Genomic DNA, 14,804 nt, shown 5'->3' on the forward strand with positions numbered 1-14,804 from the left:
GTATCGTATGGTCAGGCTCGCCGACTTGGTTGATGCATGAATGGTATTCCAATTGCGTAGACCGATGTTCATGATGTCAATCACTAGATTTTCAGGTACAGATCGCCGTTATATAACTGGAATATTGCTGAGTGCGGCGTTAAACAACAAACAGACAAACAAACAAAAACTCCTTGAAAGGAATAAAGACATGACTCGAATGGCGGGTAGTTTAATGAAGTCTTTAATTACAAGAGCTGTTTCAACAATGGCGCTAGAGGGACCATATATACTTTAACACACAGAACAACACACCGCTCTTAAAGCCTCATAGTCCGTTCTGTACAGCAATGAATGGACTTGAAAATCTGAAGTAAATATTTTCAAATTTTCTTTAACACTTTTTAGTAAACGCTTTTCAGTCTTTTCAGCACGTTTTCTCCCGTCACTTTGCCAAATATCAGGCGTGGCCACACTCGTACCGAAACTGGTTTGTGAGGCAGTTTGAAGTTTTAGTGAAACCAGTTTGGGCCTCCACTTAAACTGGAGCAAGTTCACAGCGATTTAGATTTCCAGACTTGCAAAATGAACCCTCAATGAAGAAGTATATTCCGGTGTGGCCGTTGTCGTTTGTCTTTCCTTTGGGTAGTTATTCTGAGCTGTTACTAATTAATGGTATATATCAATTTATGTACAATGGAAGAAAATATATCGGGGTAAAATCGTAATGGCAGTGAGGAATATTAAATCACACGTGAATCGGTTTCTTCCCTCGGTTGATTTCCAAACCCTTTTTTTATGCCAAGCTGTTGCGAATATAACACTTGTTATAACAACCAAATGCCTTAAATTAGCCTTTAAATAAATATATGCAAATAAATAACAAATATGAAATATCCCTTAATTTTGTCAACAGTTTGGACATACACATATACAGTAAGTGCGCGCTTTATGGCCTCATTTTATACTGTTTCAGCATAAGATTCTGTTTCAGCGTAAGACACTGTTTCAGCAAAAGATGCTGAAATGCGAGCGCAGAGTGAGATGCGTTCAACAAAGTCACCATGAAGCATACGCCGTAACGTGGGATAGTTAAAATATCTGTACCAAAACCGGAAGAAAAGCTTTTCTAATCGAAACAAAATGTACAAAATCTCCAATCGATGCTTCAATGATTGTAACGTCGTCTGGCATACTCCAGGACCAGACACCGACTTGACTGGGATGCCCTACTTCACTCTAATACTTCTTCTGAAAATGGAAGTAAAGACATATAAGAAACATAAAATTTGGGGAAAGCCGTCTGAACATGCTAATTTCTGTATGGTTTTCCTTTGCATATAACAAAATCTTTAACAACAGTAATATACTGAGCCCCGTTTCACTTAACGATCATACGTCCTTTGAGTAACGCAACGGCCCAATATATGATATTTTTCAGATTTTTTACTGGTGGATACGAAGTGATAATCTTTCCAATATCTTTCAAAGATAATATATACATAGTACAAATGGTCTCTTATCATTACGATCAATTATTATCAAAGTAATATGGCAATCAGTATAAAAACAGCTTACAAATTATAATCATTCAGAAAGTGAGGAAGTGATTCAAAAAGTTATCTTACTGCAGAAATTTGAAATACTCCACTGATTGGCCACCAGCACGACACGTGACCGCGACACGTGGCCATTACTCGTAACACCAAGGGACCGTCATGCATTGGGAGCACAAAAAACAGCGGAACTGTGTCAGTCACCAGGTTAGGATAGATATAAGAACAGGGTGAATAAACGACGCATCAGGTATGAAAGTCACCAATACTTCTTACCGTCGCCTTAATTAATCCGCTTACCTTGACGACAGCTATCATAGCGGCCGTATATCGGAAGTTAAACGTTTGGTGTCAAATGAAAATGGAACATTTGGAACTATAATATCGGTTCATACCAGAGACCATATATGGTCTCTGTTCATACCCAGTGTGTCGTTTGTACATTCGCTTCACTGCATTTTGCCCACTACCAAGCAGCGAAGCAATTTGCAGATTTGTTTTTGAACCACCACTGGATTTGATTCAGTATGTTAGGGTCTTACACGAGGACAATGGCGAGAAACGTATGTAATTTGTGACCAGGGTTTGGGGTTGATGGGTAGCAAATAATTTGAATAGTTCGAATTCGGGAGGTCAGGACCAGATGAGCCAGTTATTGATATTATGAACAACGTCCCACGCCGTCGGGGTACGATAACACTCAATCAACCAAGTCACCAAGCCTGTCCCCCCGATCGATTTGGTCCCCCTTTACGATCAGCAGAGGTTGCTGGGGGACTAGTCTAACCCGGATTCCCCACGGGGTCCTATATCAGTACACAAATACGGATTTGATATCTATCTGTACAGGGGAGCACTCATTGTGCAAAATGTTGCGGGAAACCGGTGGGTGCAAAGGTTTGTATATTTGGAGGGACACCACTGGTAAGGTCTTTTTCACTGCAAGCCCGTCCGTTGCCATGGATACCTACCCTCCCGAGGGGACTAGACACGTGTTGCACGCGACTTTACTCCCGGTCTCTGTAATAGTTGGGCTCGCCTCTGCTCCTACACACTGTGCGCCTCAATCTCCTCCTCAGTTCGGAGACGGGCTGTTTTGGGGGCATACCGTATTGGCTCTGTCAAGGTATAGCACAATATGTGACGTCATATCCTTTTGATGACGTCATAACATGTTCCAGAAACTCGGAAATCAACTGTCAATGTCAAGGACGTTTATGGAACCCATGCATATTTGTAAAGAATATGTTACAAAAACAAAATCACACCGCTGGTGGAAAGTTGTAAAGGCTTTAAGGAAATATGAGGAAAGTCCTTGAGATGACAGTGGATGACGGTAGTTTTTGTAACCCTTTGTTGTGCCCTAGTTCAGTTCCCTGATTTGTTTGATACTCGTAGATTTAATTGCAGAAAGCTGACGTTAGTGCAAAAAACTGGGCTGAACTCAAGAAGCAACAACGGTTAAAACAATAAAGAATGTTACTGTAACAGTACTATGTGATGAACTCGTTAGGAAACAGTAGAATATTTAAAGCATTTAACAAAATTGACATGAAACCACAGCATGCAATAAGTTTGATAGATTCCAAACAACGTTTTGATAAATGTACATACTGAAGTTTACTTCTTGTCAAACGTTGAATATTTAATAGTTGGTGGAAAGCACAAATGCTAATGTATATATGTGCACTACCCCAGGCGCTAAAACTCTCCAAACGATACATATTTATATTGTTTATATCACAACAGTCAATATATATATATATATTGTAAACTAAAGTGCCACGCCCAACTGCAAACAGGATAGTGTGTATATCATACAATACTTGTCATGGTCGTCAAGATAGGTGTTATCCGGCATACATAACGATAGGCTTGATTTACAATGGACACTGATCTATCCCTCGAGTTTAACTCGGAACCCCTTCCAAATAAATATATATAATTTTATGGGCATCAGTAAAAATGCAAAATGCAAAATATTCCCCAAGTTTGACAATCGTTTTTGTTCCCGGAATACCAAGAATGGGATTCGTTGATGTCATGTTGGGAATCGAACCCTGGGCTCGTGCGTGACACTGTTATTACCACTTGGGTATCCCACCCCGATATCACGACTAGGAGGTGGTTTTACGTCGATAGCATCCACCCCTTTGATTTCTTTGAATTGAGGGGTGGCCGGGTAGCCTAGTGGTTAAGCGTTCGCTCGTCACGCCGAAGACCCGGGTTCGATTCCCGACATGGGTACAATGTGTGAAGCCCATTTCTGGTGTCCCCCGCCGTGATATTGCTGGAATATTGCTAAAAGCGGCGTAAAACCATACTCACTCACTTTTTGAATTAAAAAGAATGTTGTCTTTATTTTCTTTCCTTGGCTACGATGGACAAAAAAATTTCGACAAAGTTCCAATATTCCTTTAGACTCCTGTTTTACTTGGAAGAATGTTAACGCTATTTCCATGACAAGAATTGTTTATTAAGGGGAAGCGTCTACTATGGATATTGGAAATGGTCAAACTGATAGTGGGAATAAAAATAAGGGTATATATCGAAATAAGTATTCGGATTGTGTTTGGTTGTGTGCACCATAAACATATGTGATCTGCGATTTGTTCTTAGAATTAATAGCATCATAAATCTTTGAAAAACTTACGGTTAAGTGAAAGGATGTCGCTATCAATTGTTAATCCACACACACAGTTATAGATTCACATGCAGTCCTTACCTCTTCTCAATGCAAATAATCCATATAAATGTATAATGTGTCTAAATTATATATAAAACATTGGTTTACCAATTTGAAAACTGTGAATAAGTAAGTATGACAATCTAGACAAAATAACTATGAAAGGTATTTAAAAAAAACGTACTCAAAATATTCCAAAATTCGTAATATGGGATGAAAGAAAATCTAAATCTTGGTTGATCGGAGGTGTAGATCATTAACGTAACCTTTCACTTACATATTTCAATAAAGCATATTGTGATACAGTGAGACCTCGCTAGTCCGGACCCTGTGACTGCAGTGAACGCTGATGTGTATAAAACTAAGTGTCTTGCTACGCATCAACGATTCGTTAATGTGGAAATTCGTAAATCCTGATGATTTCAGGGGGAACGCTCCCGCACGGAATAACGAGGTTTCACTGTATTGAGTGTTTAGTGTGCCAGGTTAGTTGAACTAGAAGCAAAACTTACGACCACACGGGGAGGGGATTTGTATACCGACAGGCGATCGCTGTTGACACTCACCGGGCCCCTGTAAGAACTTAAAAGTCAGAAAAAAATTAAAACATTCTGAAAGCACGATGCACCATTGCCATATGACCTCAACACTGTATGCCGCCGAGAGTTAGGCTTGCTTTCCGCAAAAGCAACGTTTCTTCATGAAACGTTTCGGAAGCTCTCAACATAAGCATAGGTTAAGCACACAGCAAAGGGAAACTGAGAACCGGTTAAGTCACAAAAAACCTTGTGCTTAACGGCTGCGCTTACGTGTTTGTTCTAGTTCAAGGTGAGTTGCAAACATATTGATAAGCGCGTTTAAGTCTGCTAGGCGAAACATGAAATACTTGAAAATGTAAACGATAAGTAAAGCAAAGTTTAATCTTATAACAAATTACGATTAATCAACATTTAGTACAGCTTCAACATCGTTAAAGTAGAATCCTTGAGTTAGTAATGTGAACGTGAAGAACGTTTTCTAGTGTGGGTTAGGAATAAAAGTTAACCAAACAATAACGATATTACTAGCCTTGAACTGAAACAAGTGAAAACTCAATGTATAGACTTGCAAAAAGTGTGGAGACTGGTGCGAGAGGTATAGAGAGGAGGTGAAAAATATTCTTTGAACGGAAAAAGTAAGAGACTACAAGCTACTTACTAAGGCAAAGACTTTCAGAAATTCTCAAAACTTGATCTTATTTGAAATATTTTTTTCCATATAAGCATGCAAGACAAAAAACATTTAACTGAATTTACAATAGTGATTTAATATATATGAATTCCAAATTATAAATAAGAAAATTTTACAAGCATAATAGGTAAAGCATGCACGACACAGGCGAAAGGTCAATGCAAAACCAGAAAAGAGCATGCACATTGTTTATACAAACGAATTTCGGTATCTTATCTCGTGATAGTGAAATAGTATACTCTGTTCTCAACATTAACGCGAGCGGTGAATTTACAAAAGAATATTTCTTTTTAACATTTAATTCAGTTTTATGTTCAAAATCTGAATTCAAAACTCGTTTGGCTAAACATGATTGTATCTTAGTTACCTCCCTTGAGCACAAACAATTATAATACAAGTATACATATACGCTGATATTCAGTTCAGTCTTCAATGGGAAAATACACCAATGGATTCATGTCGAATATTACAGATTGTATCTAAATTTAACATGAAACAAAACTGCAAGGGAGGTAACTTTTGTCAGAGCGTAAACAGGAAGTGACGTAATGGGTACATACGTGTCACGACGCTCCAGCTCCTCCATCTTACGCTGAACGCTTCCCTGTATGTCTCGGGTTGGGCCACTGTCGGTCAAGTAGCGGTCAAGCAGTTGACGGTGGCGGTCCATCTTGTCATGGGCGTCACGCACCTGCTCTCGCATGCGCGAGAACGATCCTGGTTTGTAGATAAGGTCAGCGGGGTCCATACGGGACTCCAGACGGTACTGTGGAGATTATTGGTTACTTAATAAGGAATTGTGGCGACAAAATCCTTTCCATTATTATAATCTCAGCGAAAAGCAGAGTCCACTGTTTGTTTGTTTGTTGTTTAACGCCGCACTCAGCAAAATTCCAAATATGACGGCGGTCTGTAAATAATCGAGTCTATACCAGACAATCCAGTGATTGACATCAATAGCATCGATCCACTAAATTGGGATACGATGACATGCATCAACCAAGTCAGCGAGCCCGTCCACCCGACCTCGTTAGTCGCCTCTTACGACAAGCAGAGTCGCCTTGGGTTGCATATTGACATGCATATGGGTTGCTGAAGACCTATTCCACCCGGATCTTCACACACTTCAGACTTTGAGCACATTTGATTTTACAATGATTCAAACCTTTCGTAATCCGTTAATAATCTTGTATGTATTATCAAGACTGACCTTATCTGATGAAGTCTACACGTTAAGCTCTCATGTTTCAGTCATTATAGTACAAACCTTTGCCTCAAATTACTTTGTAAACATTGATATCACAGTGACACTTTCAAAGAAAGTCAATAGCTGGAATACACGTGTCAGTATAAACAAATTGAGAAAACTTCTAAGCTAGCTACATTGCATGCGAGAACCATGCTATAGATTGTCGGTGGGAAGAGGACACAGAATTCTCAATACCAAAGTAATTGGAAGTAATTTTTTGAACCTCAGCAAACAAAATCTGGTCGACCCTTCTATTATATGTTCGTACACAGAAGCTCGTACACAGACTCGGGGATGTACGGGCAGACTACACACTCCACACTGGGCAGTATTTGATCTCTATATGTTAGTACTGTACAATGTCCGGGAAGCAGTCATCTCAACCAGGAGGTGTCATGTCATCTTACCAATACCATTGGAAGGAGTCCCCTTTGTCATCTGTAAGCTGGGGCAACGGAATTAACTTCATGGAGGGAACAATATGATCTATGCATCGCCGACTTGCGTGAACGTGGTTTTTAGCGCCCTTTTAGCAATATGCAGCAATATCATGACATCAAAAATGGGTGTACACATTGTATCTAATTGGGAAATCGAACCTGTGTCTTCGACGAACGTGTTAACCGCGTGACCGCTCAACCACCCAACCTGGTGTATAGTATAAATAAAGTATCAACGTGTATTTGGCATTGCTTCATTATACCATTCGCTTCATTTGTCACCTTTGGGCTTCGGTTATGGGGGCAGATGTATCATAGACTTCAGTCTCTCAAATCAGTACAGTGTAGAGAATTAGAACAGATTGATTTCCGTTGAACTCCATTAGACCTTCTTCCGTGCTGTACTTAGACCTTTGAATACGCATTCAAATTGAATTAGAAAATTTACAGACCAATTTGTCTCTGAAATTCTATAGTAAAGTAAAAATTCTATAGTAAAGTCCAAGTTTTGGGATAGAGCGGTGTATTTTTATCTCGAATTTATAGTGCGACGGCCGTGACCGGAGTTTAGATTCGACATATCGGTATAATCCAGATAACGGGGTTCCAGATATCGAGGCTCGACTGTAATTGCTCTTTGTACTTCAGTGTGTTCTGTCATGCATGCAACAGAAGATAGGCAATATTCATGCAAATTCAGAAAGTTCAATGAAAAACATATTAATGTAAAACATAACAATAATTTTCAAGGCCATAATATAATGAACATGTAGCCAAGCATTGTGAAATTAAAGTGTGATTTGCTGAAACAGAAAGATAACAGTAAAAATTGATGAGTAAAGCTTAAGCAAAACAAGCTGCTATTGTTATATGCTGAGCGCAGATAGAAGTATTAGATGAGCGCTGAAGCTATGTTACTTGTTATGTGTTTTGTTGTTGTTGTACAAAGAAACAACCTACACTGTATGAGCAAATAATAAGTGGGAAGGCATTGATGCAGATAGAAGATATGACTTGGTGATATAAATCATACGCCTGTGTAAATCAATGGTTTACGCTGTACCAGACAGCGCTCGAGAAGAAGTGTGCATTTTTGTCCGGAAAGGACCAAAGTGCCGTGATAACAATATTTGGAACAGATTTTATTTATAATGATTAGGATGTCATTGAGGCGTGATTTGATATTTTCAAACTATCCACACAAACCTGATAGAATGGAGCCGTGTTAAGTTGGTCGTACGTTTCGCATATTTTCAGTTTGGGTTGAGCTCGGAACATGAAGTAGCATGTCAAAATGATGAAATTAGTCAATCGTATCAAAAATTTTGAAGTGACAACAAATATTATTTCATTATGAACAAATCTGGACTTCGAATTTTCAGGAAAATGTGATTTTAACTGATTAAGAAATACGTCCAGAACTTGGTAACATTATTGCCCCTAAATCACTTATCAACGTAATTAATGCCAATGTCAACCCTCTCTGTCCTTATGCTAGCCCCATCCTCCCAGGGTTGCGTGGAGATGATCCCATGCACACTCCGAACCAAAGAATTGGCATCATCAACACCTTAAGACGCACCTGCCACGACAGAAGGTTCCTAGGTTTGGTGAATCCCTCCACATCTCGAATAGCTCGCCTGTCTGATGGGAGGGGCTGGTGGGAGGAGGAAGACGGTAAATACATACGGGTAACTCGATATCCGGGTATGTATCTCGCTTAGCACGTGCGTGTTAGTGGTGTATTCGTGTGACGTGTTCACTTTTTATGGTTTGCCAACGTGTGAAGGTTTTGTTTTATTTTGGGGGAAGGGTTTCACACAATTTTGATACATTCAGAGAGATCTTCACACAGTTACCTTATATGAATGAGTTTTAAGAGATGGAGAGCAAAGCGATTGGAACATCTTAAACGTAGTTTGTTTTCGTTGATATTGAAATAACCCGAACTAACCAATCTCCCAAATATAACATAATTTGCCTGGGGACCCAAATCAGTATTTCTAAAATGCATCATAACAAATATGGGGGTCATAATGTATGTAATGTGTGGTTTGTATTGGTTATTTGCAAACAAGAGTTCCAGATAGGAAAAAGTAAAATAATGTTATGTATCACACGAGTGATAATAGAAAAGATGACGCCAGACACGTAGAGCACGTGCTGAAAATAAGAGAATATTACACAGTTCGTACGGTACACGTTTTCTTTAAGGATGTCAATGCAGAAGTATTTGTTTCAAATAGTCCTAATATATGTTTATTTTGTTACCTCACCTTAATGCAATTTTCAACAACAAAGAAGCGCTGTAGAAAGAGCGTTGCTAAGCGACATACATGAGTAAATAAACAAGATGAGTAGAACAGGAAAGGACATTGTCCGGGTGGACAGTGCTGCTCAGAAATACCAACGCCAGGCGCACACTCAAAATGCACGATTGTCGTCATCCATGTCACGTGGTAAGGTCGACATCTTGTTACCATTAATGCCTCAGCGGATCTGATATATTTCTGTTCTCTTCCTTGTTCATGGGGTGTGGCATGATTATCATTGAAATATATAAATATTACCATACACGATAATTGTCATTAAATGTTTCTCAATATATTGCTGTGGAAAATTAATATATAGCATTAAATTAAAGTTGGATGACAAACAAATCAGCCTTATAACAATGCTCTTTGGCATAAAATAGATCCTTTATTCCCTCTGATATTTTCATGTTGAGTCTAGGCATAACCACAGATAATTAAGCCCACAGATCCTGGTGCCGATATCGGTTCTTTGGGAAGTCAAATATTAAATTCCACAGTCTTAAAGTTTCTCCACTTGGCGTTGTACTGTCCCCTTGCTGATAGCCCTCGCAGGATACGCGAAGACCGTGCATTTTGAGTGCAAACGTAGAACCAAGATGCTGATTTTGTGCTTAAAGGTAGTTATAGTTCTGAACGCCAATACCTACCATTGCCCTCGGGGTGCGCTGAAAAAGACATAGCCTGATCAAGATCCAAACTCAGGGCAACGTTCACCCATATTAGCCTTGAAACGTCCACGAATGCAGGGTAGATCACAATCCCATGGCACTTGTGATTGAACAGGGAAACCACGCGTAAATCTTTGTTATTTGAAACTCGGGTTCATCACAATACTATGCTGTAACTCGTGGTCGTGCGAATCAGATGAATGTTTGGTTACGTATACAATTTGGAGTTAAGGTTCAAAGTGTCTTTGGAGACCTATCTCAGGCTGTCTAGCAGGTCACGAGGAACAAACGGCTATTGTTGGTTACATGGGGAGGAGAGGCAAGATTTGACACGTGTACATGATAGTGGATGCTCGACTGAGTTCAAGATTGCACCAATAAAACTGCAGGGATAAGGTAAAATCCGAACCCACTAGCACAAAGTTTCCACTGAGGTCATGTAAGGGGGGAACATTTGATATTCTAGAAATATATCTCGAAAACTGTCGAAAATATTATTTTTGGTCCAAACAAATGTTTGGTTCTTTCAATTAGACGAAACATTGTATGTTTTGAAGAGTTGAATTTTAAGAACATTCTGTCTCACACAAAAATCCCAGCCCAGAATATGAAATGCTCGGTCCCTCATAGATGTCAAATATGCCACTATAGTCATACTGGTGTCCACATCAAGCCCAGATCATACGCTATTTCCTCACCGCCCCTGATAGGTCATCGTATCTCTGAAAAGTCACGCCATGTCAAGTATACAACACCAGCTAATACTATTGAGTCGCAGCTTGGCATAAGACACAAACGTCTGTACGTATAGGTACAGAAAAAACAAGTGATGACTAGAGGGTTTATGTCATGATAAGGCACTAAAATGTTGTTCCATTGTGTTTTTAATTGAGTAAAATGTGTATTTTGCTTGTTATAGAATTTTTGTTATAGAAATTAAAGTTAACATTTCAGGATGTATGTATTATATCATGTACATATCTGTAAGACAAGTGTTATAAGTATGCTTTAACACCACGATAGTCACTAGGATGTAAAAAATAAAACATCAAGGGTAATAATATTAAAAGTGAAAATAATACAATATGTAACTCTTGATTTAGATACAGAGCTACTTAAGATTTCCATGAGAAAGTACAGGCATATGATTTCAGATCTTCATTAATATGATTCCATATAAATGTAAGTACAGATCGTTAAAAAATGCAAGTGCAAAATCGGTTCCACCCGAAGCACTCGTAAAATCTCTAACATGATCATCAACAAATTTAAAAACTATTGAACATTTATTTCTTTAAAAATTGCCGCGAGTAGTGCAATACTGCTGATACGGCTTTGAAAAATATTTACTCACTCACCCTTTAAAAAACCCTTCAAATTTGCAATTACTTTTCAAAGAAATCCTTTTTAAATGGTAACATGATATTGACATATGCGTCATGAATGGATAAACACACATTGAAAGAGACATACCAGTGGTGGTCTAGAGGCGGAGAGTCCAGAGGTCACCTGGGGGTACACACTTTCCTGAAACATAATACAGTCGGTGCGTATGTGCTGACTCGGCGAGGTGAAGGTATCTTGTCACGTGACAGTGCAAATTCAGACATAATGATTGAGAAGGAACTGCCTGTAGGATTGCATATGTTGATTGGATAACGAGGAAGAAGATGTGAAAGAAATGAATGTCATGACCACTAATAAGCACATAAACAAATAGAACATAAAAACATAACTTGTTTATTTTATTTTCCGAATTTATTCATTCTCATATCCCGTTTCTTACATTCATAGTTTCATATCGTCGGAATCGTAAATGAGCTCTGCTTTTAGCATATATTCTTTTGATTATGGAAAGGGTTTTGTCGCTTTTATTTTAAAGGTTTACTCCTGAAAACCCAACAGTGACCATAATGATCTCAAAACCATTTTAATTGTCATCTAATCTTTGGCTTGTTCAGTGCTTGTTGAGTGCTTGTTCTTAAAGACATGATTCGTGAGACAGAGAGAAGAGACCACTGCAGAGGTGTTATTGAAGGTGGCCTTCATTGATTAGAAAGTTTCGTACACAGCTTGTTATTGACACACTGGGTTCTCGGTAATCTATTTTGAAGGTAATTAATTGGGACGTGATGGGAGATGCAGTGGACTGGGGATGCTATTCACGAGGTGATCGAGTCACGAACTGAGCGGTAACTATGGAAGTAATATATGGGACATGCTTTACATTTGTTTCAACATACCTGCAGAAACAACGATCGTCTCAATTGAGGGAGATCTAAACTTTGATCCAGTTTGTTTGGACTTTCCCTCAGTTCTAATTGAGGTAACTGTTGAAATCAAGATATTTGAACATTAAGGTTCACGTTGCAACACACGTGCCAAATTACTACTACTAGACGAGTGCAAAGCCTTGCTCTAATTCTTGGTTTACAGACATTTCACCCCAAATATTTTCAAGAAGATATTCTTGATAGGCGATCTATATAGAGAAGAAAACAAGGAAAGATCGAGTGAAAGGGTTCCCTCTCCCCCAACTGGCCAGCTTTGACACTGTTTTCATTACGTAAACGAGGCAACATGCTGTGGGAAGAAAACAGGCGGCAGTTTCATACCCCATGTGTGAAATGTGGGTCGGCGTATCCATAAACCAAATAATTACAGAAAGCCTTCTAACAATATATGGATATATAATATATTATATGGAACATACATCATTATTCCTACATGAACTGATCTTCATTTGTAAAATTTTCCTCAAAATGGGAATAATTTTTTGTTGTTATTCATTGATTGAAGTCAGTTACGTCCTTGACTATATGTGAAACCTGTGTTGGAAGATCAGAGGGCCTGGTTTGTGTTAGCCAGTCAAAGGTTAAGGCTTTATACTTCGCAAGGAACTACATTTTTCATGAACTAATCTTTGGTTTTGATTGTGCTGTGCAGTGTCACATCAAGGAGTGAATAAGCCAATTGTCAAAGCAGAAATCTTTAGGTACATGCACGTTCCGACTGGAGGGTTTTCACAGAACAACCATATGTTCTCTTATATAATAAACTGGGTATATTTTACTCGCTTTTTACATCGCTGACTAAAACAATTCACGTAACGATAACAAAAATACACGCCATTTCTATTCTTATTTACTACTTTCAATATTCATATTAAATAAGAACAGAAACGTCTATTATCTACTGGCAGTTCCTTCAACCAATCGTGTCAAAGACCATGCATCACGTGACCTTTCGGCTCCAAGGTCGCCGGCGTCCAAGGTCACACTTACAAATGGACGGGTTTTTACCTCGCCTCTTGCACGAGTGGTTCGCAATTTGTCTGCGGCGAACTTAGAACGTGGCCTTTTCCTCCTGGGCTCAACTTCAACTTTGCTTGCAACAATTGCCGCCTGTATGAAAAGCAAATGAATGAAATTCGAAGGCAGGATAAGGTGGGCCACAGCAGTGTTGAAAACTTGACACCAAGGCGCAGTCGTAGGAATGATGACATATATACTACTCAACATGTGATACGGAGATATGTCATACCGTTTACCCAATCAGTTTGGTGTCTCTTAGAATAGTAGACTATCCATATCAAACGTTGAGTAGCATACATAGAACATATGCATTATCAGATTGGTGGAACATAGGGTAGTAGATTATCCCCAACAAACGTTGAGTGGCATACGTGGAATGATTGTCACTATGTACATGTAGAATGTGTTTTATTGACAGTTTCAATATCCACACGAGATCAGAACATCTTTAATGTAATGGTTAAAGCAGATTAGTTTCACCAAGTTCTTAACGTGTACCTTATATCAGTTGAATGAGTTGACAAAGAAGTAACTGCAGATTGGGCGATTAATGTATAAATCTTATGTAATTGTGGACTCCCAGAAGAATCACTTAAACATTCATAAATTTGTGTTTGGGGCACCATCAATGATTTCGAATATGACACTATTTATGTTTTATCACAACCAAAGCGAGTGATATGTAGAGTTATGGATGTAGTGAGTCATCGAGACTGCTGATGGCAAGTTTTCTTCGCATTACTGTGACCCAGTGTCTACAAGGAAATGCCTCACCCGGTGAACAAAAATAAAGGTGTACAAAATTGGTTAAATGGAACATTTTTCTTTTAAAATCTTACAAAAATGATGCATTAATCAATAAAATAACGGAACAGAATTAAAATATTAATGCAATAAATACGTTATAAGATTGAATCATTATAATCAAATACTTCATTTCTTCATTACTGCTTATGTACACTTTAAATATACCAAAGTTGTTATACAGACGTATTACCTTATCAAGACACTGAAAACAAGTGCAAGAAACAGTACGTTCATACAGAAGCATTCTGACAAAGAGGCTGGCTGATGTATGTTAGTGACACAGGCGGGTGAGGCATACCCAAGCTAATGGTGTTAAATACACAACGACTAACGCTGTCACACGAACTGACATGCTACGAGCAGGTGCCTTAATGGGAAGCATGCAGACTTCTCTCGTTGACACGTTTAGATGTTGGATGTTTAGTGGAACTGTAAAACGCCAGATCTAAACTTAAATGTGAGTTTTAGGATCAACGACCGGTCTGTCAGAGAAGTCAGATAGCCACCCTTGAAGGGTCACCTGACTTGTAACTTATAGTTCATGCGGTCTCCTCATGTCC

At 38.9% G+C, this 14,804-nt stretch overlaps 1 protein-coding gene across 14 annotated transcripts in view; it reads right to left on the minus strand.

The window, feature by feature from the left end:
* Positions 1 to 202: 202 nt before the first annotated feature.
* LOC139454405 (uncharacterized) overlaps positions 203 to 14,804 on the minus strand; it is a 46,736-nt gene continuing 32,134 nt past the window's right edge. For 3 of the 14 annotated variants that reach the window (XM_071236085.1, XM_071236080.1, XM_071236084.1), the window contains 9 exons: positions 13,426 to 13,527; positions 12,367 to 12,453; positions 11,597 to 11,650; positions 10,822 to 10,845; positions 8,723 to 8,797; positions 6,012 to 6,217; positions 4,734 to 4,803; positions 2,507 to 2,653; positions 203 to 1,230 (listed from right to left, as the gene is read on the minus strand). In XM_071236085.1, coding sequence (XP_071092186.1) covers positions 2,543 to 2,653; positions 4,734 to 4,803; positions 6,012 to 6,217; positions 8,723 to 8,797; positions 10,822 to 10,845; positions 11,597 to 11,650; positions 12,367 to 12,453; positions 13,426 to 13,527 — 729 coding nt within the window. In that variant the 3' untranslated portion in view covers positions 203 to 1,230; positions 2,507 to 2,542. Of the gene's footprint in view, positions 1,231 to 2,506; positions 2,654 to 4,733; positions 4,804 to 6,011; positions 6,218 to 8,722; positions 8,798 to 10,102; positions 10,121 to 10,821; positions 10,846 to 11,596; positions 11,651 to 12,366; positions 12,454 to 13,425; positions 13,528 to 14,804 lie in introns of all 14 variants that reach the window. The other 11 variants (XM_071236081.1, XM_071236083.1, XM_071236086.1 and 8 more) reach the window with 11 other exon arrangements.

This window comes from Haliotis cracherodii, unplaced genomic scaffold (assembly GCF_022045235.1).
Source record: "Haliotis cracherodii isolate W230 unplaced genomic scaffold, xgHalCrac1.p SCAF_10, whole genome shotgun sequence".
NCBI classification, from domain to species: domain Eukaryota; kingdom Metazoa; phylum Mollusca; class Gastropoda; order Lepetellida; family Haliotidae; genus Haliotis; species Haliotis cracherodii.